The sequence below is a fragment of the Protopterus annectens genome, chromosome 14.part0 (genome assembly GCF_019279795.1).
Source record: "Protopterus annectens isolate FY-2018-M chromosome 14.part0, PAN1.0, whole genome shotgun sequence".
Lineage (NCBI taxonomy): Eukaryota > Metazoa > Chordata > Ceratodontiformes > Protopteridae > Protopterus > Protopterus annectens.
The window spans coordinates 126,662,944-126,689,649 of NC_056748.1; the positions used below are offsets into that span (position 1 = coordinate 126,662,944).

Genomic DNA, 26,706 nt, shown 5'->3' on the forward strand with positions numbered 1-26,706 from the left:
AACAGAACTGACATAGCTTTCTTGGCTAGAGAAAACAACCATCTTATGATGTCTTGTAAAGATGTGAAAAGAATGCCAAGCAGCTTCTTCGAGAATGGCTCTGGAATCAAGACCCTTGAAGAGAGTTCCTAAGGAAGCAGGAGCTCTAGCAGAATGTGTTTTAACTGGAGTCTAAAGCTACTTACCGTGAAAAAACAAGAAAAAGAGACAGCTTTGGATATCCATTTAGAAACAGTTTGTTTGATAACAGGAGCACCTCAAGTGTCATCCTGGAAAAAGACAAAAAGTTGATCTTCTAACAGACGGTTTTATAGGTTCATAGGTTGATACTAGGCTATCTGCCCTACGGCATTTACAAGCCAGCCAGAGTGTGTTTGGTTTTCGCCACCCTTCTAGCAGAAGTCAGAGCCACCAACAACACTGTTTTCAAAGTAAAAACTTTAAGAGAAGCAGAAGCACAGGGCCAAAAGGAGATAAAATAAACTTTTCCAGGACATAGCTCAAGTCCCAAGAAGGAGGAATAGCCCTTTGTGGTGAACTAACATGAAGGATGCCTTTCAAAAACTGCATGACCTCAAATCAAGATAGCAATGGTAGATCCAGAGGCAGGCAGATACAGATAGCTGACACGTGTTCTTTAACAAAACATAATGCCTGTCCAGCAATGAACAATTTACACAAATAATCCAGAATATTAGGAATACCCAAGTTGACATGGTTCCTGATTCTCACTTTTCCACTACAAGGAAAAGTCTTCTCCATATGAAGACATAAGAGCTCCTTGCATTTGGTTTTCTAGATTCCTGTAAATCCTCAGGCATGTCTTCAGAAAACTGGCACCAAAAAAGTACCAAAATAGTATCATTCAATGAGAAAAGTTCAAAGTCTGTAGACCGGGATGGATTAAATAGCCTTTGTTCTGTGTGAGCAAGTCCATCCCATGAGGTTATGTGTGATGATAGCCTCTGGCCAAATGAAAGAGAAGAGGGAACCAATGCTGAGAAGAGGGAACCAATGCTGCTTGGGGCAAAAGACAGTCACAAACAAGATTTTTGGTTTGTCCTTCTTGAGCTTTAAAAAGACACTGGAAATCAAAGGAAGTGGAGGAAATGCATAAGGGAACCTCAATTTCCAAGTAAGGTCACCGCATTTGTTCTTCAAGCCTGAAGGTATGACAATCTCAAACAAAACAGCCCAAGCTCTCTGCTGTGGATGCAGGCCAAATGTTCTATCTGAGGAATGCCATACAATGGACAATGTCAAGAAAGACCTCCTTGTTTAGCATCCACTTGTGAAGGTCTGCTCTAGATTTGCTCAAAATGTCTGCCAAGTTTTTCCCCTGAGGATATGTATAGAGCCTGAAGAAGGATCTCCTAAGCTACTAAGCTACGCCTGGATTGAGTGAAATCTGGTTGATCCACCAAAGATGTTCCTGCTTGATGAGGGGCAAGAGAGGAATTTGGAAGGCTAATGGATAGCAATGCTGAGTCTAAACAAACTTCAGATACCAGTGAATCTTCCTCACATGGATTCTGGCATGAGGTATCATCTTCCTCACATGGATTCTGGCATAAGGTATCATAGGAATCAATGCCATAAATCCTAGAGCGCAAAGACTCTCTCTCTTACAGAGGTCACATATAAGGGAAGAAGGTTTTGAAGGTTTTGAAAGCAATCTAATACGAAAAGGACCTCATCAACTGGAGGAAAGGTTGCCACTGACAACATGTTGAATCTATGTTCTGGGAAAAATCTGATTCTGAGACGGATGTTGAATCTATGTTCTGGGAAAAATCTGATTCGGAGACGGAATCAAGCAAGACTTCTGTAGGTTCAAAGTGAACCTTGGATTGGCCAGAAGATCCATAACATACTGATACGAGTCAGAAGAAGGTCTTTGGTAGGAGCCTGAATAAGAAGATTGTCTAAATAAGGAAATACCTGAATTGCTCAAAATTTGCACAAGGCAATGACATGAGCTAGACACTTTCTAAATATACTTGGGGCATTAGAAAGACCAATGGGTAAAGCACAAGACTGAAAGTGACATGAAGAAACACAAAACCATAAGCATTTCCTGTATTGTGGATAAATAGGAATATGAAGATCGGTATCTTTTAAATCCAATGTAGTCAAGAAAGCTTGTGGAAGAATCATTGGAAATAAGTACTGAAAAGCATCATCTTGAAATCAGGAATTTTGAGAAAGGTTTTGAGGAAAGAAGGATCCAAAATATGTTTCCAAGTGCCATCCTTTCCAGGAACCAGAAACTCCCTTGAGTAAAAACATATTTCCTCTTATTGTGGAGGAACCAATTCTAATGTCCACCGAGTGAGAAGGTCTCAAGGAAGAGGTAGTATCAGATGAATCTTGCTTTAGGGAGGCTGAGAAAACTCTGAGGGATGAGGGAGAGCACCCCAAGACACTTTGTAACCCCCCCCAAACAATGAACAGAACCCAGGTGTTTGAAATTACTGAATGAAAACTGTCATGGAAAGTGCCGGAGAAAAAAGAACCTGAGAAAGGCAGAGGCGGGATGAGTTAAGAAGTGGAAGACAGTCAAAATGAAGGTGATTTGTTTGGAAATTAAGGTTTTGAACCCCTAGAGCTCTGCTGAGACTTGTCCTGAAACCATCTTCTAGGAAGCGTTACCCTTTTGAGAGGGGTTAAGGTCTTCACGAAGAAAAGCACTAGCCTTGGAATGACAATTTCTCCCTTATTCGGCAAGGTTTTGAAAAGCTCTGCAGTTGCAGGAACCAAAAAGATGCTGCCTATCCAAAGGTGAGTCAATCTTTGAAATCCTCAGGTAAAGGCTGAAGTCTAAGCAAGGAAAACTTATGAAGAACTGAATCAGTGGCAGCACCCCTTGCAAAGGCATCTGCAGCATCATAATTACACTTAGAGTGCCTTGAGACTTGAGAAAGCAGAGTAAAGAAGACATAATGCAGGATAATTAGCTTTGGAGTCACCAAAATCTGACATCTTACCCAGTCTACCCAAAATAGACAAAATGTACCTGGCCATATTGGTCTGGATACTTAATAGCTTTAAAAGCTAAAGAGTTAGTACAGACTTTCTTGCACTATCTAACAATGGCCCTATTGTCTTTAGTAGATAGAGTATTAGAAGAATAATGGAGTTCAGAATACTTTTCAGTGGAAAGAGTGATCACAGATGTATCAGAGGTAGGGTTCTTGTAGAAGAACTTAGTCGAACTTGGCACCTTACAGATCCTGTCAGGTTTCTTAGGAGCATGTGGTTGAGACACAGGATTAAGGAAGCAGTGGAAAATGTATCTAAATAGGAGGAATGGATGAAAGCTTAAGTGCTCCCACTTCCAACAGAGCATAATATTGTCTCTATATATCAGACACCAGATAACTTTCCCAGTGAAAATTCTACATAATCTTGATAATGGTGTCCCCAAAAGAAAGTTGTTCCAAATGGGTGTCTGGAGATGCAGTATCTTCATCATCATGATCTGAAGCATAGGTCACAGGGGAATGAATATGGGAAGAATAAGCCAAAGAAACATCTTCATCGGAATCAGACTCCTCTTCTTTTTCTGATTCCTCCCTTTGCCTTTTGAGGTGAGGAAGAGGAGAAGGAGAAGATGACGAATAAGAGGAAGGTGGAGATACAGCAGGGCCAGGAAAAGAATAATAGTTCTGAAAAGGCCTTCAATAAAATCCTGCCATTCCTTCTAAGGATCCCGGTAGACTGAAGGAGAGTCCGTATATTTAGTCTTCTGGTGCTTCTAACATGCGACATCTGTCCGCTCAAAATGAGGAAGCCCTGAGCCCAATCAAGGAACTGGGAACTTTCTTCCAAACTAGGATTTGGGGTATGCCATATGGTCCCTTTGCTATTAAAAGACACAGATACCCCCTTCTCAGCTGGACAGGATGAGTGGTCAGACATGACAGACACTCAAGATGGCTGTCCCATACTGACTTCTGATAGGGTTGCAATATAGGAAGCAGTAGCAGCAGCATCAGTTGGATGGTCTTGGGACTCACCAAGTGACAAAATGGGGACATCTGGTCCAACTCAGCAGCAGAAGCCCCTAGCCTAAGTTTCTCTGAATTTTTCTTAGGTATCTCAAGAATGCTGTCTGTCAAGGACTCAGACGCCATTTTACCTTGGACAAGTTCTATGCATTTCTGATTCTCCACATAGAATTTTAAAAATGACACGTCTAAAAATAAAATCTTAAGCACAAATGTCTGACAAAACAATCCCTATAATTGTGTTCAGCAATCCAAAAAAAAAAAAAAAAAGACACCTTATCTACATCAGTTAAAGAATTTCTTCCTTGGACAAGCTCTATGCATTTTTGATTCTCGACACGGATTTTTAAAAATGACAAATGTCTAAAAAAAATCTTAAGCACAAATGTCTGACAAAACAATCCCTACAATTGTGTTCAGCAATCCAAAAATAAGACACCACATCTACATCAGTTAAAGAATTTCTATACAGATACCAGTTAATCTCTGACCCTGTAGGAATGGTCAGGTTTCTCAGCAGCAGGGGGGGGGGGGGGCCCAAACTCCAAAGATGCACTTCCAAAAACATCACCCAGGACCTCTACCACTGGAGAAACAGCCAATGTTCAGGAGCCCATGAAAGCCTATTATATTTGTTGGCTTTATCTGTACTCCTTGCAGACCCACTGAAAAGCTTCTTTTATTTGTGGAGAGTATCCCCAAAGCAGATGTCCTCTTGTGGATAAGCAGAGGAAAGGCCATCTTCAGTGTCCAGGTTAAGATCATCAGCTGATGGATATCTGCCTATACATATATTGGGCCACTGGTTTTAGAACCTATGAGGAGTTGGTATCCACTTCAATATTATCCACCCCTCTCCTTTTGGAAGGAACTCCTGGCACTAACAGCATGTCTGTTTTGGTAAGGGCCTCTTAGACTTTAGGTTAGAATTAAGGTTTTAGCCAGATGAGGCAGAGTTTGAATGAGCCACTGCAAAGGCCTTGGGTCTTGGATGTGTGACCAAGACCTCAACATCATCTCTGGGAACCTCTTCTCCTTCTAAATTAAGGATACCACCTTCACCTCTGGCAGTCAGAATGCAGACCTCTGTGATCAAGAGAGTTTATGCTCCACCAAGGAAAATCTAAAATTTTGGTCCTCAAGCACATGTCAGAAAACAAAGGTGAGGGAACCTACTGAGTGGTCATTACAAATGCCTCAACCGCAACAGGTTCAATACTCGGGGCTGTGAGAGTTCCTCTCCTAGCATAGAACCTCTGAAATCCTGAATTGTCAGCGATGTCATCAGTTTCTTTTCTCTTCTTTCTCTTTTCAGTATGCATCATTTTAGGAAGTAGGCTCTTGGAGACCTTTGATGACACTAGTGTGGCCCTGAACCAGACTTATGCCCCCTTATACTACCAGTGTCCTGGCTCTAGATGTACAGCGTCAGCCATAGCACTGGGGGAAAAGAGTTTTGAAAGACAGACTCACCAGGGGCTATCTACATGGCAGGGGATCTCAAAAGTGAAGATTGCAACAATCACTACTATAATTCACATGACTCTGATGCAGCAGACACCTGCACCTAATGTTTGATATGTTCAGAGACACAGGATAAAGAAAAGCAAACAAGTCACTTTTGTAAGAATCTGGCAGGTAGAGGGAAGATTACCTTTATAACCAACAACCCTCCTGTCCCTTACTAGAAACAGTAAAAGAAGAGGGAGACAAGAGGACATCAAGTTAAAGTGAACCCTGGAGACCAGCAGCCTAAAGTGAACCCTGGAGACCAGCAGCCTACTGGAGACCAGCAGCCTAAAGTGAACCCTGGAGACCAGCAGCCTAAAGTGAACCCTGGAGACCAGCAGCCTAAAGTGAACCCTGGAGACCAGCAGCCTAAAGTGAACACTGGAGACCAGCAGCCTAAAGTGAACACTGGAGACCAGCAGCCCAAAGTACACACTGGAGACCAGCAGCCTAAAGTACACACAGCTAAATATGAAACAAATTGACGATGGACTGTAAAATTATATGTTCAATGAAAGGCATGGGAGACACAGTTATTATCTGACAGAACAGATTTAAGAGCCTTCCTTCACCTTGTACCCAGTAGGAAAATGTCAATCCTGAAGAATATCCCAACAAAGTAAAAGTACTGTCTCAGGGTCTTTAATGCAAACTAATAAATCACTCGCAATCTGATGTCTGCTACAGTTCTAAATCTATAAGGGACAGCTCAGTCAACAAAGTCTTTAAGTATTTTACCAAAGCAGATGAAAAAGGTGCAAATCTAGCTGAGGTGTCCTGAGAAGAAGTAAGGAAAATGAAATCCCCAACAAACGTTAAGTGCACCAAGTCACCTCAGAGAAACATCCATAACATCTTCCTGTGAACCTCCATGTGACAGTCACCTCAGAGAAATATCCATAACACCTTCCTGTGAACCTCCATGTGACAGTCACCTCAGATAGAAACATCCATAACATCCTCCTGTGAACCTCCATGTGACAGTCACCTCAGATAGAAACATCCATAACATCTTCCTGTGAACCTCCATGTGACAGCTCCAGGGCCAAAGCCAAGGTCATGACTGCTAATACAAACAAAAGGGAAGCGAAAGGATATCCCTGCTAACTCATTCCATCTTAAAAATATTAAGACTGCGAGATATAGGGCTCAGTACCCACTACTACAAAAGAACGAAGATGCAAGGACTGTAATGCATTTATAAGATTAAATAAATAGTGAAAGCTGTCTAACACTTGAAAAAGGTATGGCTCTATCGCATAATCAAAGGCTTTCTCAGTGTCCACTAACAGAACAGCCCACAGAGTATCTGATTTACGCCTCATTTTCAGCCACTCTGTCACCTAAACACCCAGTGCCAAGTGGCCCTCCCTCACAAATCTAACCTGACTGGGGTCAGATGGGAAACACAGACTACCATGTTGGTTTGGAGTGGGGTATTGGCTGCACTACAAGTTGTAGATGAGAGTGGTTTATCACATTAGAAAATACTGACGTTCAATATTTCATTTTAACCCCTTTTCTATATATTACTAGTTTGTAAGGATTAGTTCTTGCTGGTTCCAAATCATGGGGTGAATGTATGACAATATCCAGACTGAAGTCACTGGCAAATTTAGTCACAGGTGTATGAGTCAGTGGAGGAATGAACAATACTCAACTTCCAAAATCAACAACTCCATTTTTCCCATGGGGTTGGGGTGTTACACCTACTCTCACCAGTCATCTCAACTCACAGACACTCTCCTACTTTCTTCAAAAGGCATTCCCCACATTTGCAGATCTTCATGCAGTACATTCATCTCTTTGCTAGATGTCCTCGTCTCCTCTTGCCTTCTTCCTGTCTCTTCCAAATCTTCATTACAGGTTCTTAGGTGTTTTCTAGGCTAATGACTACGAGGGCCTTTTTAAGCCTAGCCGTGCATCCCACGTCTCTGACGAGTTCTGGTATCCTTGATAAGCGTAAGCAGAGGCTTGGGAGATGAAACACTTACAAGCAGGGGTCTAGGGGATGAACCATTTACAGGCTGCCTGTGTCCTTTAGAGATGCACATGCAAAATCAAAGATGCAATTCCTGTTCCCCATCCAATTGTCCAAGTTGCACTTGAATTGGGTTAGGGAGGAACTCTGGTTCACATGAATGGGGAGTCTGTTCCAGAGATGGGGTTGTTCTGGGATACATACCAAACCATCTTCTGCATTCCTGTACATATGACGGAACCACCATAATGTGTTCTTGTTGAGCAATGGGTGCTGCTTTAGCTTCAACTCTGATATCCTTATTTCATCATTTGCCCCACAATAATACCCATCTTAGGCACTTAACTTCATCACAAGCTTTCTCCCTTTACTGCACAGGTTTCTGTGCCATACAGAAGCACTGGTTACACCATTGTTGCATTCATCTGACTTTACAGGTTACTTGGCATTCTTCTGTCAAACATTACTTCAGACACTTTCTGCCAGCTGGCTGTAGCACCTTTGATTCTCACTTAGCCAAGGTGGGATAACGTTTATGGTCTTCCCCTTAAAGGTACAAGGTTCAGGGTTCACTTCTGACCAGCAGTCACTGTATGTGTGGAGTTTGCATGTTCACTCTGTATCTGTGTGGGTTCCTTTTAACCCCAAAAACATGCTGGGCATTTCCACCTCAAGGATGGAAGGCACTGTGTTCAAACAGAAGTTTCCAAGTTGAACTTCAAAGGTATGACAACACACTGTATTCAAAAATGAACAGAGTTTTGGGTGGACATACTTTAGGTAGTGCCTATCGGGGAACAGTTTTATACTTTCAGCAGAAGTTATGCTTCACTATTGCCAATCTTCAATCATGTAGTCCCTCACTCTCTTGGCTGGATGCCCGTGTCTCATCTGGCCTTCATCCTGTCTCTCACAAATTTCTCCCCTTCCCCTATCGGGGAAAAGTCATGTGGACCAATTGTTTCAGGCAACAACTATGGTATAGATGGACCACGGTCTACACGCTTTATCATGGCTAGCCACCTAATGGTGTGAAAACTAGCTCTAGGTTTTTCTGGTCATGTTGTCTAATGCTGCCAAAATGGGGTAAAGGTATGTGCTGGTGCTAAGTGGGTTGTGGACCCAGTCTACTCCAACCTACGCCATTGACCCATGCTAAGAGTGGAAAGGGTCTGTAGACTCTTACTGGTATGTGTGCGGCTACAAGAAAGTCCAGCATCCCCCAGCCAGTAAGCTGTTGGCTGGCTACTGTCCAGCTGCCTAGCCTGTGGTACTTGGGATGCCTCTGTTAAGCAAAAACTCTATGCAAAACTAATCAACCAGTCAGATATAAGAAAAGATTGCAACATCCAATTTACAGTTGTCTGCAAACTTATATGTGAAATAGGAGGGACCCAGCTTTGAGTCCTGTAATGTACGACTGCTAACTTTTTTGCTCTCATAACTAGCACCTGCAACTCTAATCATGTGAGTTATGTCAGAATAGTTAGCTATCCACTGCACAACATAAGGATTTATATTTTAAACAACAGTTTTTTCCTGCTTCTAATAAGAATTTATCATGTTCTTCCACCACTTATTTTGTGAAAAAAAAATCCTTTGCCATTCCTATCTTTCCAAAATAATCTGGCTAATATCTTTACAACAGATCCTCCCTTGCTCTAATACAGTTATCTCATGTTTTGAACTGCAGTTCCGGTGTTGGAATTGAGTGACTAAAATTTTGTATTGTGCCCCTATACCCATTTTAAAGCCATGTATTTTAAGTTATTCCAATCTCTTTTTCTGTTTCAGACGTCGCGTATCATTTCTGCTTTGCAGAAAGGAAGAATGGTGTAGAGCATAGGGTTACATATGCTGCAGGATTTAGACTATGTCTGGAGAAGTAAGAACCCGCCTTTACATGACATAGTAGTGCACGATGTAAATTCAGCAGGGGGGGGTTGCCGAGGCAATGTATGGAGAAAACAGCTTTACATGTTAATGACCGAGCTACAGGAAGTTGCATGTCATGTGGTAAGCATTCCTTGTAAACAGTCCAGTCTGAATATACACCTCATGAAGGCTAATCGGCCATCCGCAGTCTATGAACTTTGCTCACTATCCTGACCAACACCATTGTATCACAGATAAGAACGAACAGAAAAATCGTGCTAGCAGCTTAGTAGCAGACTTCTGATTGGTACAGTTTAGCATATCACATTCTATTACTCTTAAGAGAGTCTGGATAACATGAATGTGTAAAGCCTTCTGGGTAGTTATGCTTCGTATACAATGCAGAGCTGGAGATCCAATTATGATAGGACTTTTCATATCAGCTCATGCGCTATTACATACAAAAAGATAGGTCCAATGCTCACAGTTTCACCTGAAACCCATATATTTAAAGCAATGACCGCCTTGTGCAATGCAGTGTTAATCCCATAGAACAACGCACGCTCCACATGTGTTCACTATGCTCAGAACTATTAGCCTCAAAAGTAAATGTGCAATCAACTGTACTGAAGGCATGAACAACGACAGGATGAAAATCGGTTATAACTTACCATACACAGAAAGCTGCTTTTCAACTCGTGCAATCAGGTATTTGTGCAGATTCTGCATATACTCCGTTTCTGACACGGGACTTGTGAAATTGTAAACAAAGATGGCGGCAGAACTATATGCCTCAAGTAAAGGTCCCAGCAGTCTCTGCAAGAAGGTGATGAACTCTTTGTGCTCTTGCAGCTGACTTATCTTTAAAAAAATATTAATAAATAATAATAAAAATGGAATCAACATGTTGCATGACATTTTCATCATTTGCAATATGTCAATGTACAAGTTAAGCACTTTAGCTTAGCGTTTTACAACTTATATTTGAAGGCAGTCACACAATGCATACTTCTGTCATGTTAATTTCAACTATGTGCAAACAGAAATACATCATTCTCTTATCCCTCACTGTATAAATACCTAACTGATATAAGCAATTAAACTTGATGCAGACACTGCATTTTACGGAAAACACTAACCAGGCATTTCAAGCAACAGATAATAGAAAGTTCATAAAATACATACTGAAGAAAAAAACGTAGTAGTGAAGAGTAGTAAAAAATCTTGTTGCTATCAAAATTTCTTCACTTCTGATATTAAAAACAGCTTAGCATTCTTTGTACCAAAACAACAAATCTTTACTGGGTGAAACTTTTATAAATAGGATAACTACTACTGTTTGGCATTTAATTTCCAAATATTTCTTGCTATTTACTGCTTGGTGTTTTAGCTTATCTTGAATAGCTCAAAAGGTTATTCTTTCATATCTACACTACAAAACCATATCAGAAACCTCTAGAACAGGGGAAAGAAGATGGTGATTGTGGACGTTATATGTAAAATCTGTGCACCCGCGGTGGTGGTGCTGAGGTAGCGCTGTCGCCTCACAGTAAGACACTGTCCGGTTCAATTCTCAATTAGAGCATCTTCTGCGTGGAGACATGCATGAATGGACGTACCTTCATTGAAGGTTGTGCATCAGGGCTGGTAACTCGGCATGTAAAATCAACTACCAATCATAAGCGGATCGGAGTTCCGCTGTGGCGACCCCTAACCGGGAAAAGCCGAAAGACTTGATGATATGCAAAATCTGTGCAATGGACCAGAGTGATGCTCTGTTGTTCAGATACTTCTCAAAAAGACTAAGTGACTCTCTCCTAAGGGACACCTAGGTTAAGAATGAATATGCCCAACTGGGTAACTTGTCCATGGGACAGCATAACTACGGAGGCAATTTTGTGTAAGTTAACTATAATCAGAGTACAAATGTGCAAATGTAAACTGTATTTCTCACAGAGGAAGGGAGGCTGCATGATGTTAAATGACTAAACCTTGAACAAACTGACCTCTGTTTCACTAATGAATAACATTATAAGGCTAAAGGATTCCTATGTCTCTTGCTAGCTATACTAAGGGCAGATCTGACAGGTAAAAAGAGATAGGATATCAAAAGAAGAGGATGGATGCAAGTCCTTAATCCGACTGGCTGGGTAAGGCTGACTTCCATGGTAACAAATATGTCACTTTAGGAAAGGACATCTGAGGTTAGATCTGACTTGAAGGGACCTTGCTACCATTAAATATGGGAATGTTAGTGCCACATAACTTGAGATGTATGAATTATCGTGTTGCAATAGTAAAATACTCTATAGGAATAAATTATCTGATGGGTGAAATGATGTACACAAAGAAGCATTTTTTTCATTTTTAGTTTGGGTGATAAAGGTGACTTCACTAGAGAGTTCAGTGGTATGTTGGATTACCCGATAGCTGATTGAGGGTATAAGGAAAGTTAGAAAGGAAGCATTTAACATCTTATCAAAGTTTACAAATACAAATAGTATTAATTCAGGGCATGCAGGTCCAGCAGCAAGAAAATGGCACATACGTGTTTAAAATATGGGATAACTAGTAAATCTGAATTATAATGATTTGAGTATACGGTATACAACACTACGGATCACGGACACATGGCAAGTAACTACAAAGATTGAGAAATGTGAAACTGGGATAGTAATAAAATGCACAAACTGTGATATTTTTCATGTACAATATTAGAAGATTTTTGTGAAAAATAAAGGAGCACATCTAGTTCAAACAACTAATTCTGCATACATCTGATTTATGCAAAGGATAATTAGAGTGCAATGTTACTGCACTCTCCATTTTCAAAAATAATGACATACAAGTATATGACTGCTTGGAGTGGAATGGCCTTGGTAAATAGTAAAAGAGCTCTGGGGTAGCACTGTTACAAATGCATATATGTTTGTTTTCATTCACTGCATGCATTTCAAAGAACTACGAGTCACTGAAAATTTTCCTTGTATACACATTTCAGGAAAAAGTAATTTCAATGAATGGCATTACAATGAAAATACTGGAAATGTAGCCATTTGTACAGGCACACACGATTGCAAACAATACAAATTGGCTGAAAGGCACACAACATGCAAAAACACCTAGTATCTACTCACAGGTAGGGGAAGCCCTACACCCCCTTGCATAATAACTACCATCGACTCACAGACAACCCCACACTGTTTCAGTGAAACACAGTTCATGCATTTACACATTCAGTAAAATGCACATTCAATGAAACATTACTTCCTCTCCAGATTCAACAAAATGTACATTCAGTTAATAGAATCCCATAAACAAACACATATATATATGCATTTGTACATACATACATACACACATTATATATATATATATATATAGATCCCTATCACATGGTCGACAGGCCATATGATCGACTTTCAGTTGGTCGACAGTTCATTTGGTCGACAAGAAGTGAGGGCCGCCCCCACACCCAATGTGGGGGTTGTGCCCCCGCACCCCCCCTAACTTGTTCAGCATGGGGTAGTTCAGTAGCAGATCCAGATTTTATTTAGGTGGTCTTTTAGTAGTAATTTTAAGTTGGAGAGGTTAGAGGTAGATCTGATTTGCACTGGGTTACAGTTCCATTTTTAGCACCAGATTATCAGTACAGATTTTAGCCAGAGGATTTTTGGGGTTTACATATGCAAAGATGTTATTGTTCATTACAGCTACACAGTATCACGGTGACAGGAATGGAGAACAGGAGTAAAATCAGGGTATTCATCAGCTTTATGAATAATATTGTGTGTGCAGATTAGCTGCATGTAATCTAAGTCATAAATCAGGTTAAGCCAGCTCAAAGCCTTAAGGGCAATACAGTGGTGGCTGCATTATAATTGTGGCAAAGTTTCAGCCTTATTACAGCATGCCTCCAGCTTATTTTTAACTGCAGCCTGAAAGCTGGTTAGGATAGTTGCACTATATAACAGAGATGGGAGAAGGCAGGTAGTGGCAAGAGTGGTTTTAGTGGTGTTGTCAAGGAAGTTTTTATGCTTGTATAGAATTTCTAATTTTTGGCGAGTCATTTTTGTGTTATTTTGAACCATCAGGCCAAATTTAAGGTTATCATCTATAATCACTCCAAGACGTTTTGTACAGGACACTATTTCCATTTCAGTTTTGTTTAGTGAAAAGATTTTGAACTTTGTTTTATCAGGCATGTGTGATTTGGCAAAAAATATCAGTAAATTTTACTAAAAAGGCTAAAACAAAAAAAGTAAATACTCCAAAAGAAAACAAAATGACAAAAAATATATAATAAAATGGTAAAATTACTTTATTCAAACAAATACTTGGTAAGCGCTTCCATTCAGTAATGATCTTTGTTTTTAGGGATGAGTAGCAGCTGGGCATTATGGAGCCATTTCTTAACTGAGGAAACGATTCTTGTGTGATACGCAGGAGTTGAGGGAAGTTATTAGATGCACATATAAGTGCAGTATCAACACACTGTGCAAGAGATAAAGATATTAAAGAGGAGGGGACTAAGAATAAAGTCTTGGGGTACACCAGTGCAGACTTTCAGGTATGGAGAGAGAGAGTATTCCACCATTTCACAGACTGAAGCCTGTCAGTTAAATAACTATTGAACCACAGTAATAAAGAAGAGGCCGGCCAAGTTGAGACAGTTTATTCAGGTGATTAGGGTGAGAAAATGGACTGAGGTCTGTGTGTGAATGGTAGGAATGCAGTAGTTGTACTTTGTGCTGGGCAGAAGCAATGTTGGGTAGATATTAAAAGACGTTCTTGTAGAAGATAGTGGAAGACTTGCCTATGAATACATTTTTCAAAAATTTTTAACAGAGGTGATACTATTTCCATTGGTCAGAGGTCAGAGACATCAGCAAATATGTCACCTATATAAAAGCAGGATAACACAGGATTTTTTTCCATAGTGACATTACACAGCATTCAGCTATTGATCCACTGATAAGGATAGAGACTGGGTACCCTATGACTTCAGCAGCTATCTTTAACTATTTAGGCAGGAGGTTGTCAGCTAAAGTGGAACAAGATTTGAGTTTAAAGTAGAAGGTTTTTTTATCACTGACACAGAGACAGGTCCTAAGTGGACAGTGGTGAACTAGGTTCATGTGGAAATGCTGGGGGTGGAATACAGGAAGTGGTAGTGTGTACAGTGTATGGAGAATGTTGGTTTTGGTCTAACCTATTTGCTGGATTACTAGGAATGGATGTTATTACGGGGGTTGAAGAAGCATTGTTTGGGGGTGAAGAGTTTCTTGTTGGGGAGGAAATGCTTTCCATGAAGAAGGTACCAAATAAGGCTTCAATTTCTACAGGAGAGCTACTATGACAAGGGTTGAGCTGTTTGAGACAAAACGTAAAGGGTTATGTACTGATGTCCAGAATTTTTTGGGTCATTTTTGTGTTGAAGTTGTAAATGGCTATAATATTTTTTTTATCTAGGTTAACTTCTTTTTATTTTTAACGCAGATTGCAAAATTTTAAGTTTAAGCCATTCTTTCCAAGCTTTGTCTCTGTTAGATTTTGTAGTTTTTGTATGGGTAGTGAGCCATGGTGCATGGTTAATTTTAAGTCACTGCTTAGAGTATTTAAGAATAATGTCTTACAAGTATTGGCTACCTTGTTGAGTGAAAAGGTTTTTAGGGCAGACCACTTAAAGCCTTTCAATGTATTGATGGAGTCTTTATTGAAGTTGGAAAGGTTTTGGGTTGTTTAAGTTGGTGAGTGTAAATTAGTTGTCCAGTGGAGAATTTCTTCTAAAGTTGGTACATTATTCCCAGGTGGGATACAGACTGTAACAAAACATAATTGTTTTTATTGCTAACCTTATTTCAGTATTTTGGAATGTTGGGAGGTGTGAACAAGAAGACAGACTGTATGAACTTGGATTAATTAAGGCCATCCTTCCTGCTTTCATGTTGGGCCTTTCAGCACTGACACCACCATAGTCAGGAAGGAGTAGTTCAGAATCTTTAATGTTAGGCTTAAGCCAGGCTTTTGTGACGGCAAAAATATCAGGGTTATACTGTGACATACAGGCACGCAGGTCTGTATTTTGTTACAAATGCTATGGAGGTTGATAATAACAATATTTGATTGTTTAGGAAGACCAGTGGAAGAATAATGGGGTGAAGGGGTTTTAAATGCTACTTTTAATAGTAGGGATAGGTGGTTGTTTAATGACAGTTGAAGGAAGGTTAGTAAAGTCACATTTTTGTAGGGGTGGTTCTTTATTATTTAAATTAATTGTCGAGTTTTCATGGCCTGGGTTGGTGTGGCCATCACCACACTGTGGGATTTTTGAGAGGTAGTGAATAGATTTTTTTTTTTAGTAGAGTTGAGGCATTAATACTTTGCTCTTAAAATAAATACAAGGGACCAGATCCAATAAAGCCTACGCTATGTGCACACAATATGTATTCAAGAACATTCTTATTACATTTGCTGTGCTTTTGTCACTCAGAAAGATTACACTAAGTGTACATGTAGTCTACACTTTGTGGTAACCTTTATAAATTCCTGTCAATATTTAAAGCTGCAAGAATATCAGTAGGAAAACTAAAATTAGGAGGAAGAAGGTGTGAGTTATGTTTGTGTTGTGTGTTCACTCAGAACAGTGTACACTTAGTGTAGGCATTATTGAATCCTGGGGATGGTGACATTGGGGTAGCCACTCCTAAGTTCATAGTTAGCCAAGTAAACTGCAGTAGGAGTGGTACAAAGAGGTGAAAGTATACACTGATAGTTTGATAGAATGTAAGTAGCAGCAGAAAGAGACACGATGCTTGGTGAAACATGAAATTTCAGTGGTTATAGAGAAGAGGAAAAAGCAAGGTGTATTACGTGGACAGAGGTAGAGGTGGAGTAAATGAAGACAAATAAGTGGAGAAGATTTGTCTTGTTAAATAATTCTAACTATGCAATAATCAAGGAAATGGAGGTATGCCAATGATACTTACGTCAGTCAGGTATAAAGAGCAGAACATAGCTAAGGACACTAATAATGAAATGTAGGTGCATGTAACTGTATGAAGAGTAAATAAAGCAGATGTTAACTTCTGTAGTTGGGAGGGGTGACAACCTGTGAATGGTTATTTGTGAGATGGTTATGTTCATGCAGGCATACAGACAAAGTCCTTTTAGAATAATCAGGGTTAATAACTAAGGTGCAAAGCTTGTACTCAGTTCAATTTGTTGTTAACTACTGAATGCTTACGGTAGCACCTAGCTTTAACTAAGATCAAAATGAATGGTTACTGTCAAATGGAAATCAGAGGTTAACTATGTTTAAAAAACTCATCCACCAAGGAAACATGCATGCAGAGCTGCTCAGATGTGTCAATCTGGTTCAGCTGATGTAAGAAAACATACTCATATGGTTTCCCATAGCAATGCTTCCTCAACCTGTAACAGGAAAAGCAGGGCCTTTACAGTAACACCTACCTTGCTAGTAGCTCCTAAAGTTATTAATGGTAAAATCTGACAACAAATGTCCTCAGGAATAGCAACAATCTTTACTCCAGTGTGAAACGAATACCAAAAAATGAAAAGATGCACCAACAGAACATTTACTGTTAACACCTGCAACCCAATTTATTCAGTAAACATTTTAAAATGAGGAAATTTCACTAGTAAGGACTTTTGTTCCTCACTAACAGCACCTCTTCAAACAATGATCAAAGTGAAGAGCAACTAATTCTTATACCCAAAGTAAAGGTAGCTAGCAAATGCTGGAGGTGGGATAGAGAGGAAAGAGGTAAACACATGAATAATAATGTTCAGGAGGAGGAGTGAGGTTTAAGGGAAGGCAGGAACTGAGTGATGTACATAATGTTGGACTGAAGATAGCAGCAAACAAAATACATGTGATGTGCATTGCACTTAAATGGGAAAATGTTAAAATGGCTTGTTTTCTTTTCTGTTAATGTTTCTTTGCCTATGTCTTAAGTGATAATTTAATAAAGGTGTTTTTATTTGCATGACAAATTTCACTTTGATAATTGTCAGACAAAAGAACTTCTAGTTAGGAACGAAAATGCTTACCAGTGAAATTTGTTTTTTAAAACATTTTATTACTGAATAAACAGTGTTATAGTGAATGTTTCAATGGTGTTTCTTTTCAACTTTTCTTCACGGATGTTTAGGCTTTAAATAATGTACATATAAAGGACAAAACTCATATTTGGCATCATCGATATGACATCCTCAAAATAGGAAGTAACCTGCAATATTTCTTAAAATGCTTAGAACATAAAGTGTAACTACAGGGAATAAAATAACAAAAAGGCTGAGGAACATTTTATCTGTCAGTTTCCTTAACTAGCAGATAAACTGCAGATCCTATTTACTAAACAGCTTCCTTCGTCCCATTGCCTAGAAGTGCGTTATGCCCCTCCTAAAACTTCTTGGATATTCTTTTACTTGCTGCCTCACAACATCTTCAGGAAGGCTGGTCTGTGTGTCTATCATCAGCTCCAAGAAATAATGCATCCTTAAACATCTTCCCAAGCTGTTATAAATTAGAAGTTATGTACTCACCATAACGTTCCATCTGAGTAGGTAGTTCATTTGTCTGCAACCTCTGGGTTACGGATCCGATATCGGATCTGAGCCGGCAACTTGTTTCAAGCTAATGGATCCGAGCTCCTAGCCCCTCCCTTCACCCATAATCCCCTGCTAACCCCTCCATGACCTCAGATCGAGTTTGCCTCTCCATATATATCCGACAAAGGATATCTAAAAAAATACTAATAGATCCAAGAAGGTCAGGGGGAAGGAAGGGAGTTGCAGACAATGAACTACCTACTCAGATGGAACGTTATGGTGAGTACATAACTTCTAAATCTGAAGTAGGAATGTTCATTTGTCTGCAACCTGTGGGACAGAGTCCCCAGCTACCTGCACCCTGGGTGGACATCATGGAAGGATATTACGAAGCACCGCAGAGTCAAAGGATGCTCTCCCTCTAGAAAGCAGGTCTAGCTTGTAGTGGTTGATAAAGATATGAGATGAAGCCCAAGTGGCTGCAGAACAAATATCATCCAAGGGAACTCTAGACCTGAAAGCCGCAGAAGTAGAAATGGAGCGAGTGGAATGAGCATGAACTCCTTCTGGTGCGGGCCTACCCGAGGCTTGATAAGCTAGCAGGATACATTGGGAAATCCAGCGAGATAAAGATACTTTAGAGATAGCTTTCCCCAAATTAAATTTGGCAAAGGAAACGAACAGCTGGTCGGATTGTCTATGGCCAGCCCTATGGGTATAAAAAAGCTGCCTATGAACATCCAATGAGTGCAGCCCGTATTCACCCTTATTTTGATATTTAGGGAAGAAAACCGGTAAATTGATGGATTGGTTTATGTTGGTTTCTGATACTATCTTGGGAAGAAAGGAGGGATTGATCCTGAGGTACACTCTATCAGGATGAAAGATCAGATACGGAGGTTTTACGGAAAGAGCCTGAAGTTCCGACACTCTTTTCGCAGAAGTAATGGCTACAAGGAATGCCGTTTTCCATGACAAGAATTTGAGGTCCACTGTAGCAGCGGGTTCAAAGGGTGGAGCAGTCAAGGCTTGAAGAACTAAAGTAAGATCCCATGGGGGTATGGCTTCTTTTACAGGAGGTCTAAGTAAAAAGGTACCCTTGAGAAAGGTTTTACACAATTTGGCTGACATCAAGGGTCCTGTATCATGTCCCACATGATAATGAGAAATGGCTGCCAATTGCACTTTGACAGTTGAACAACTAGCACCTTCTTGAAAGAGTTCAGTTAGGAAATCTAAAATGGATGTGAGAGGGCGAAGGGATCTAGCTCTTGGCCCGCCCAGATGGAAAACGTTTCCATTTGCTGTGATATACCTTCCTGGTGGAGGGCTTATGTGCTGCCACGAGGATGGCTTTGACTTGTGAAGAGATACCGAGTCCTAACTAGGAGTGGAACTGGAGCAACCAAGCTGTCAGTTTCAGATTGTCCAGGTTTGGAGTTGGCAAGTCCAATGGATGGGAGATGAGATCCGGGATGGGATCTAGAATCCAAGGGTGATTCACAAGGTGAGACCACAGGTAAGGGAACCAAATTTGTCGAGGCCAGAATGGGGCAATGAGAATCATTTTGCTTCCCAATCGCGAGGCTTTCTGTAACAGTTGTGACATCATTGGAAGAGGAGGATAGGCATAGAGTAGACCGGGTGGCTGCATGCACCAGAGCGCCTCTTGGAGATTCCCTGGTGGGGATTAGAGCGAAGAAATTGTCGCATTTGGCGCTTGATGGAGATGCAAAAGATCGCAGCAGGGTTGCCCCCATGTTGCGAATATCTGCTTCGCTACTAGAGGATTGAGAGACCACTCGTAGGGGGTAAGAAGGGTGCGGCTGAGCTTGTCCGCTAGGATGTTGGTCCTCCCAGGAATGTGCGTTGCAATCAGAAAGCGGTTGGTGGTGATCGCCCATTCCCACACTCTCATGGCTTTGCGGCAAAGAGGATAAGATCTGGTTCCCCCCCTGTTTGTTGATATACCAGACCAATGACATGTTGTCTGAGTGAATTGCAATCGTTCCTGTGGGAAGGAAGCTCTGAAGTGCTTGCAACGCTAACAGCACTGCTCTCATCTCCAGAACGTTGATATGCAGGGAGGTCTCTGTATCATTCCACGTGCCTTGGACTGTCCTGCCTGAGTAATGCCCCCCCCACCCGAGGCGGGAAGCGCCCGTGGTCACCGTGGCGATGGGGAGAGGTGCAGAAGGGTCGGCCCGCATGGAAGTTTGATGCTTGGAGCCACCATAGTAACGCCTTCTGCAAGCCTTGCTGATAGCAATGGGATGGTGGAGAGGAGTGATAGGAAGGACCATTGCACTAACAGAGTCCATTGTAGGACTCGCATGTTCAAGCGGCATGGAAGGAGTGTAATCGCTGCTGCCATAGAGCCTAGTGCCCTCAGGATCAATTCTGCTGGTGAAGCCTCTGAAAGAAGGATAGCCCGCACATGGAGTTGAAGATTTCTGATTCTCTCCAAAGTTAGGAAGGCTCGCAAATCTCTGGTGTTTATTCTGGCACCTATAAATTCTATGATCTGTGTTGGAGCCAGTAGGGATTTGCCGACATTGATAGTAATGCCTAATTGTGGGGCTAGATGGAGAAAGAAGTCTCGGGCTGTGCAAAGTAGATGCCTTGTTGGTGCGGTCAGGAGCCAGTCGTCCAGGTGCGGAAGACCTGAATTCCCTGGAGTCTCAGGTGGGCCGCAATCACTGCTAACACTTTAGTGAACACCCGGGGCTGTGGTGAGGCCAAAGGAAGGACCCTGAACTGGTAGTGACTGGCTCCCAGCCGAAGCGAAGGAACCTCCTGGATCGCTTGTCCATTAAGATGTGGTAATACGCATCCTTGAGGTCTATAGAGCACATCCAATCGTTCTCCCTCAGAAGGGGAGGATAGACTGAAGAGTGACCATTCGAATTTTTCCTTGGTTACTGACAGGTTCAAGCGGAAAGGTCTAGGATGGGTCTCAGATCCCCGCCTTTTTGGCACCAAAAGAACCTGAGTAGAACCCTAATCCGAGCTGGTCTTGGGGACGGGCTGGATGGCTCTTTTCTTAGCAGCTGCTGTATTTCTGCGCTGCGCCTCCTGTGATCGGGTGGTACATCGGGAGGTTCTTGGATTGGGGACATGGAGAATTGGTATCTTGTACCCTCTGGATATGATGCGAAGCACCCAGCGGTCTGTTGTGATGGGACTCCCATGCCGCTAGATGCTTGAAACACCCCCGACTGCCTCCAGAGTGGAGCAGTCGGGCAACCCTCAGGGTTGCTGCGCTGGCCGCTCAGAGAAAGGTTCTCTGGACCAAATTTCTCGAACCCCTCTGCCCCTAGGGCGACGCCTCCCTGTCCACCTCTGCCACGGTAGGACTGGTTGTCCGAGCTGGTTGGGAATGTTGTGCTTTTCGAACCACATCTTCTTCTGACCCTTTTGGTTCCTTGAAAAGGACCGCTGGGGAGCAGAGAAGCGGACTGACGGCAGACAACGCCTTCCCGTCCTTCTCGCTCTGGACAAGCGTTTCGCGAACTGTTTTGCCAAAAGGGCAGAACCGGAAGAAGGGGCGCGAAGGGCGCTTTAAAGGGCTCCGAAAGTCGAATGACGGAGCCAGGCCTGACGTCTCATGACTAGGCCTGCTCCGCTGGCCCTAGCGGCTCCCTCTGTGGCGTGGGACAATAGCCGCATACAGGTTTTAGAAATAGATCTTAGAGTGGCCATTCGGGTGGAGTATAAATGTTTATCCTCCTCCGACATGGACTCAGGGATGCAGCGTATTCTTTGATCAGATCCCGCTGCATCCTTATGACATGTGCCATATAGTACAGAGACCTTACTGAGAAGGACACTGAACTAAAGACTCGCTTCTAAGCGATCCATCAAACGAGACTCTTTGCTCGGTGGATGGACTGAGGGACTCTCCTGAGCTAATTCCTCTTTGTGGCTGCCGCCAACATGGCATCTACAGGGGCCCTTAATCCAATGAGACCGGTCAGAGGGGGCTAAGAATCCTATCCGGCCATTTGGGTATTGGCTCCACGGTGTCCGGATCCATCCATGCCATGGTGGTAATAAGGTCCACCAGGAGATCGGCTGGAGGGGACACCCAGGAGGTAGACGGCCTGCCTCAATGCCTCCAGAAACACGGACTCCAGATGAAGACTTGGGGCAGACCACCCACCTCTGATTCTTAGCATCTCCATGATGTCTCCAAAGGAGACATCCTCAGGGTGATCTTGGGGAGCCTTCCCTTCCTCCAAGTCCGTGTCTGGTTAAGGACTCAGGGAGTCCACGTGCCTCCTTTGCACTTATGCTTGCGGGAGCTTCCTCGGGGACTGTCCGAGGAGCCCACGCCAGCGACATCTTGTTCCAATGGAACTATCTGTGACATCGAAGCAGGCTGTCCCTTTGGCCGGGTGATGGAAGCCTGGCCCAGCAGAGAGGGAGTGCAGGAGGAGTCGATGCAAGGGCAGGGGTCCGGATGCTCTCAACAGAGCCCTCTCCACAACATCGAATGCCGAGGGAGAGCCACTCTCCAATGGATCCGAGTCGGCTCCCACTGATCCGATGAAGGGATCGGAGCCGGCGCTGAGACCGTCGGATCCGAGGACCAGTGTGCTCCGACCTGGACGGAGCCAAGGCACACTGAATCCCCGGATCCAAAGCTCGGACCACGGCTCCGAGAGGTCGGATCCGACAGACTGAGGGTAGGGTCGGATCCGGCACACAGTACTGTCGGCGCCGACCCACCCCGGCTCCAAGGCTGCTCGGCTCGAGCGGCCGAACCCGGTAGCGGGTCGGAGAAGGAGCAATTGGGTGGAAAAGGTGTCGAGCTCCTGAGGGGAGGCAAGAGCACTCCCATCTGCAGCTGGGCCTGGATGAACCTTCGCATCATCTGGTCCAAGTCTGCATCAGATAAACTAGATGTGGATCTCGAAGAGGCCACCGAGGCAGGCCTGGAGTGCCACCTCGATGACCTCGACGGAGATCGGGTCTCCTCCTCGGGCCCGGGAGAAAGAAGGATCGGAGCCGAGGAGGAGGAGACCTAGAAGCAATGGAGGGAGAAGCCCGCTTAGCTGGTGGGGCAACGGAGGTCTCGCCCGCTTTGGTGCTTCTCCTCCGCTTCCTCCTGGCCTCCCTGTCCTCCGACACTTTGGCGGGAGTTTGAGTCCCAGTCGGAGGCAGGGGGGGAGTGGCAACCATCACAGGCTGTGATGGAGCCACAGGAGTGGTAGAGAGGAGGCCGGCCGAATCCGGGGTAGAAGTCCCGCCAGGATCAGCTTCGACCTCTGCTCTTTCAGTGCCCTGGGGTTGAACGCTGCACAGATAGTACAGCCCGAGGTGAGGTGTTCAACCCCAAGGCACGAGCACCAGTGTGGCCATCAGCCGGGAGAGCTTATGGCCACACTCGGTACATTTAGAAAATATGGCTTTGGGGCCTCAGCCATTCCCTTTTTTTTTTTAAGTAAAGAAAAAACTACACACACACACAGGCCCCAAAGCACACCACAAACACCCACACACTAGCGACCAGCGAAGGGAGGGTATTAAATAAACAAAAAATAGGGAACCTAACTCAGACACACTTAATAAAAGTTAATTTAAACAAAAAAGTATTTTTCTGAAGAAAAAGTTTAAATTTTTTTGTCACTTATCTGGAGCTCAAGAAAAAGGATCCTGCCATCACAAGCGCGGCAAACTAGATCTGAGGTCATGGAGGTGTTAGCAGGGGATTATGGGTGAAGGGAGGGGCTAGGAGCTCGGATCCATTAGCTTGAAACAAGTTGCCGGCTCGGATCCGATATCGGATCCGTAACCCACAGGTTGCAGACAAATGAACATTCCTACTTCAGATCATTTGTTTCCAGACTTTGGTCTTCTTATTCTCTGCATCTTTTTTCATCTGAAAGACAGTCCAATCCTGGTCTCTGTATATGCCCTTGAAGCCATGTTGCTAAACCTGCAATTTGAATACGACCTACACTGCAGTTCTCTGATGGGTCATCCTCGAGATACTACGGTGCTGATGATAGTAAAGAAGACATAAGGACCAGTGAGGCAATCATCACTAAAGGGTCTTAACTTTGTTGACAACCTGTACTGTTAACTCATCAGGGAATGAAGTATATTCAAACCCTAGCATACTTCACACAAACAAGTCCTTGAAACTGGAATCCGAAAGAGCAGCAGGCAGGACTTTGTCAGAAACCAACAGGGTACTGAGATCCATGTAGATTGTTTTTACTTTATTCAACTATTAAGCCCACTAGACGCAAGTACCATTTTAACTGTGTGACCAAGAAGCACCATCTAGTTAATTCACTTGCTCAGAATCGCACAGTTTTCAAGTAGAAACTGAAAGAATCCAACCCAAGACTACAAAAGTGCAGTTTTGTACCTACCATAAATGTAGATGTTCGAGTGTATACACTGCTGCAGTCATCACACTTGGGTTATCCTGCCATCAGGCGGTCCCGCAGTCGGCCCGAGTTCCAAAGTCTTGGTCCGGCGTCGGCTGCTGTCGCTTCTTCCCTGATGTCAGTGCGCCAGGGGTATATAAGATGCAGCCGACGCTATTTTCTTCAGTTTTTTTTGCCCCAGATGTCAGGTGCCCCCAAAAAGGTAGGCAATGTAAATTGCTAATAAAACATACATAAGAAAAGCAATCAAATACTTTATGTTACCAGCAAATACTCCCCATAGGCAGCAAAGGGTAGAATACCAGGGTAAGTAACAGCAAGTAAGAGGGGAAGGAGGGAGGGTAACCTGGACTGCAGCAGTGTATACACTCGAACATCTATATTTATGGTAGGTACAAAACTGTACTATGTTCATCGTGTTACACTGCTGCAGTCATTACACTTGGGTAGAATCCCAAAGCAGAGGTAGGGTGGCTGGTTCTATAAGGCATTAGGGGTGGCTATAAGGCCCTGCAGAACTGCAGTGGCAAAGCCAGCTCTGGATTTAGAGTAAAGAGGCAGATGGTAATGCTTGGTGAAGGTATGTACAGAACTCCAAGTTGCTGCTTCCAAAATGTCCTTGGTAGGTACTCCTCTGAGGTAGGCAGTTGAAGTGGCTGTTGCCCTGGTGGAATGAGACCTAATGTTGTTAGGTGCAGTTTTCCCATGATGTGTATAGCAGAAATGTATGCAATGGCCTATCCATTTTGAAATGGTCTGTTTTGAAATGGCTTTTCCCTGTGTTCCTGCAGCATATGATACAAACAATAGCTCAGTTTTTCTGAAAGCTTTAGTTTTGTCCAAGTAGAAGCGCAACTGCCTGTGTATGTCCAAGGAATGCAGTAGTCTCTCCACTTTATTCTGTGTATTTGGATAAAAAGTTGGCAAGTGAATAGTTTGGTTTAGAGCCACACTTGATACCACCTTTGGCATAAAAGTAGGGTTTGTTCTTAAAGACATCCTGTTTTGGTGGAATATGATGAAAGGTTCCACTGCCATTAGTGCCTGTAATTCTGAAATTCTTCGTGCTGAGGTTATTGCCAGGTGCAGAACAGTTTTCCAAGAGACAAATTTTAAGTCTGCTGAGTTAGCTGGCTCAAAAGGAGGTAAAGTTAATTACTCCAAGACAAAGTTGAGGTCCCAAGTTGGAGTTGGTGCTCTACGGGGCGGTCTTATGTTTTTAGCCCCTCTGAGGTAATGTTTTACCAAAGGATGAGAAAAAATTGGTGGATCTGTGTTGTAATTAGCAGAGATGGCAGAGACATGGATCTTAATGGATGAAAAGGAGAGGCCCTTGTTCAGCATCTCAGTCAAGTATTGTAGTATCTGAGGAATATTTGGGACAAGAGGGTCAAGGTTGTGAACCTGGTTCCAGGCACAGAATCTCTTCCATTTATCTGAATATGCTTTCCTGGTACTAGGCCTTCTGGCCTCCAGAATGACATCCATAACAGCTTTGGAGAGAGGCATTGTTTGCTTGACTAAGGAATCTTCCATGCAGCCAGGTTTAAAGTCTTGAGCTGGCCGTGAAGTATCTGATTGTTTTGCTGAGTTAGAAGATGTTGGATTTGAGGCAAAATCCATGGTGGACCTTGTGCTAAGTTCTTTAAGATTGGGTACCAGTGCTGGCGTGGCCAGTCTGGGGCAATCAGGATCATCTTTGGCCTTTCTTGTCTGGCTTTTATGAGTACCTTTGAAAGGAGAGGCAGTGGTGGGAAAGCGTATACTTGTAGGTTTTTCCAGCTGAATGAGAGGGCATCCACTTTCCATGCTTGTGGGTGGTAAGTCTTTGTGCAGAATTTCTGTAGCTGGCAATTCATTGGGGATGCGAACAGATCTATGTCCGGGCTCCACCATCTCTTTATTATCATCCTGAACATTTGTGGATGTAATTTCCACTCGTGCAGATCCATGATGTTTCGACTTAAGTCATCTGCCAGTGTGTTTTTCTCTCCTTTTAGGAATTGTGCTTGCAGATGAACTTGATAGGTTATAGCTGTGTTCCACAAGCTCATGGCTTGTCTGCAGAGGGGATATGAATGAGTGTCCCCATGTACCACATAACTGTGGTGTTGTCTGTCTTTAGAAGTAGTTGTCCTGGATGCAAAAGGTCCTTGAAAGCTATAAGTGCATTTTGTACAGCTAGCATCTCTTTTTGATTGATGTGAAGATGCCTTTCTTCTGTGGGCCACTTGCCCTGAATACATTTTCCTGCCATGTGTGCTCTCCAGGTGTAATCCGTAGCATCTGTTGTCAGTGCTTGCCTGGCTGTGGGTTGAGTGAAAGGCTGTCCCTTGTTGAGGTGACAGGCTTGAGC

At 42.9% G+C, this 26,706-nt stretch overlaps 1 protein-coding gene across 3 annotated transcripts in view; it reads right to left on the minus strand.

The window, feature by feature from the left end:
- Positions 1-26,706, minus strand: part of GPAM (glycerol-3-phosphate acyltransferase, mitochondrial) — a 921,522-nt gene that overhangs the window by 30,453 nt on the left and 864,363 nt on the right. For all 3 annotated transcript variants that reach the window (XM_044055836.1, XM_044055838.1, XM_044055837.1), the window contains exon 20: positions 10,047-10,236. In XM_044055836.1, coding sequence (XP_043911771.1) covers positions 10,047-10,236 — 190 coding nt within the window. The remainder of the gene's footprint in view (positions 1-10,046; positions 10,237-26,706) is intronic.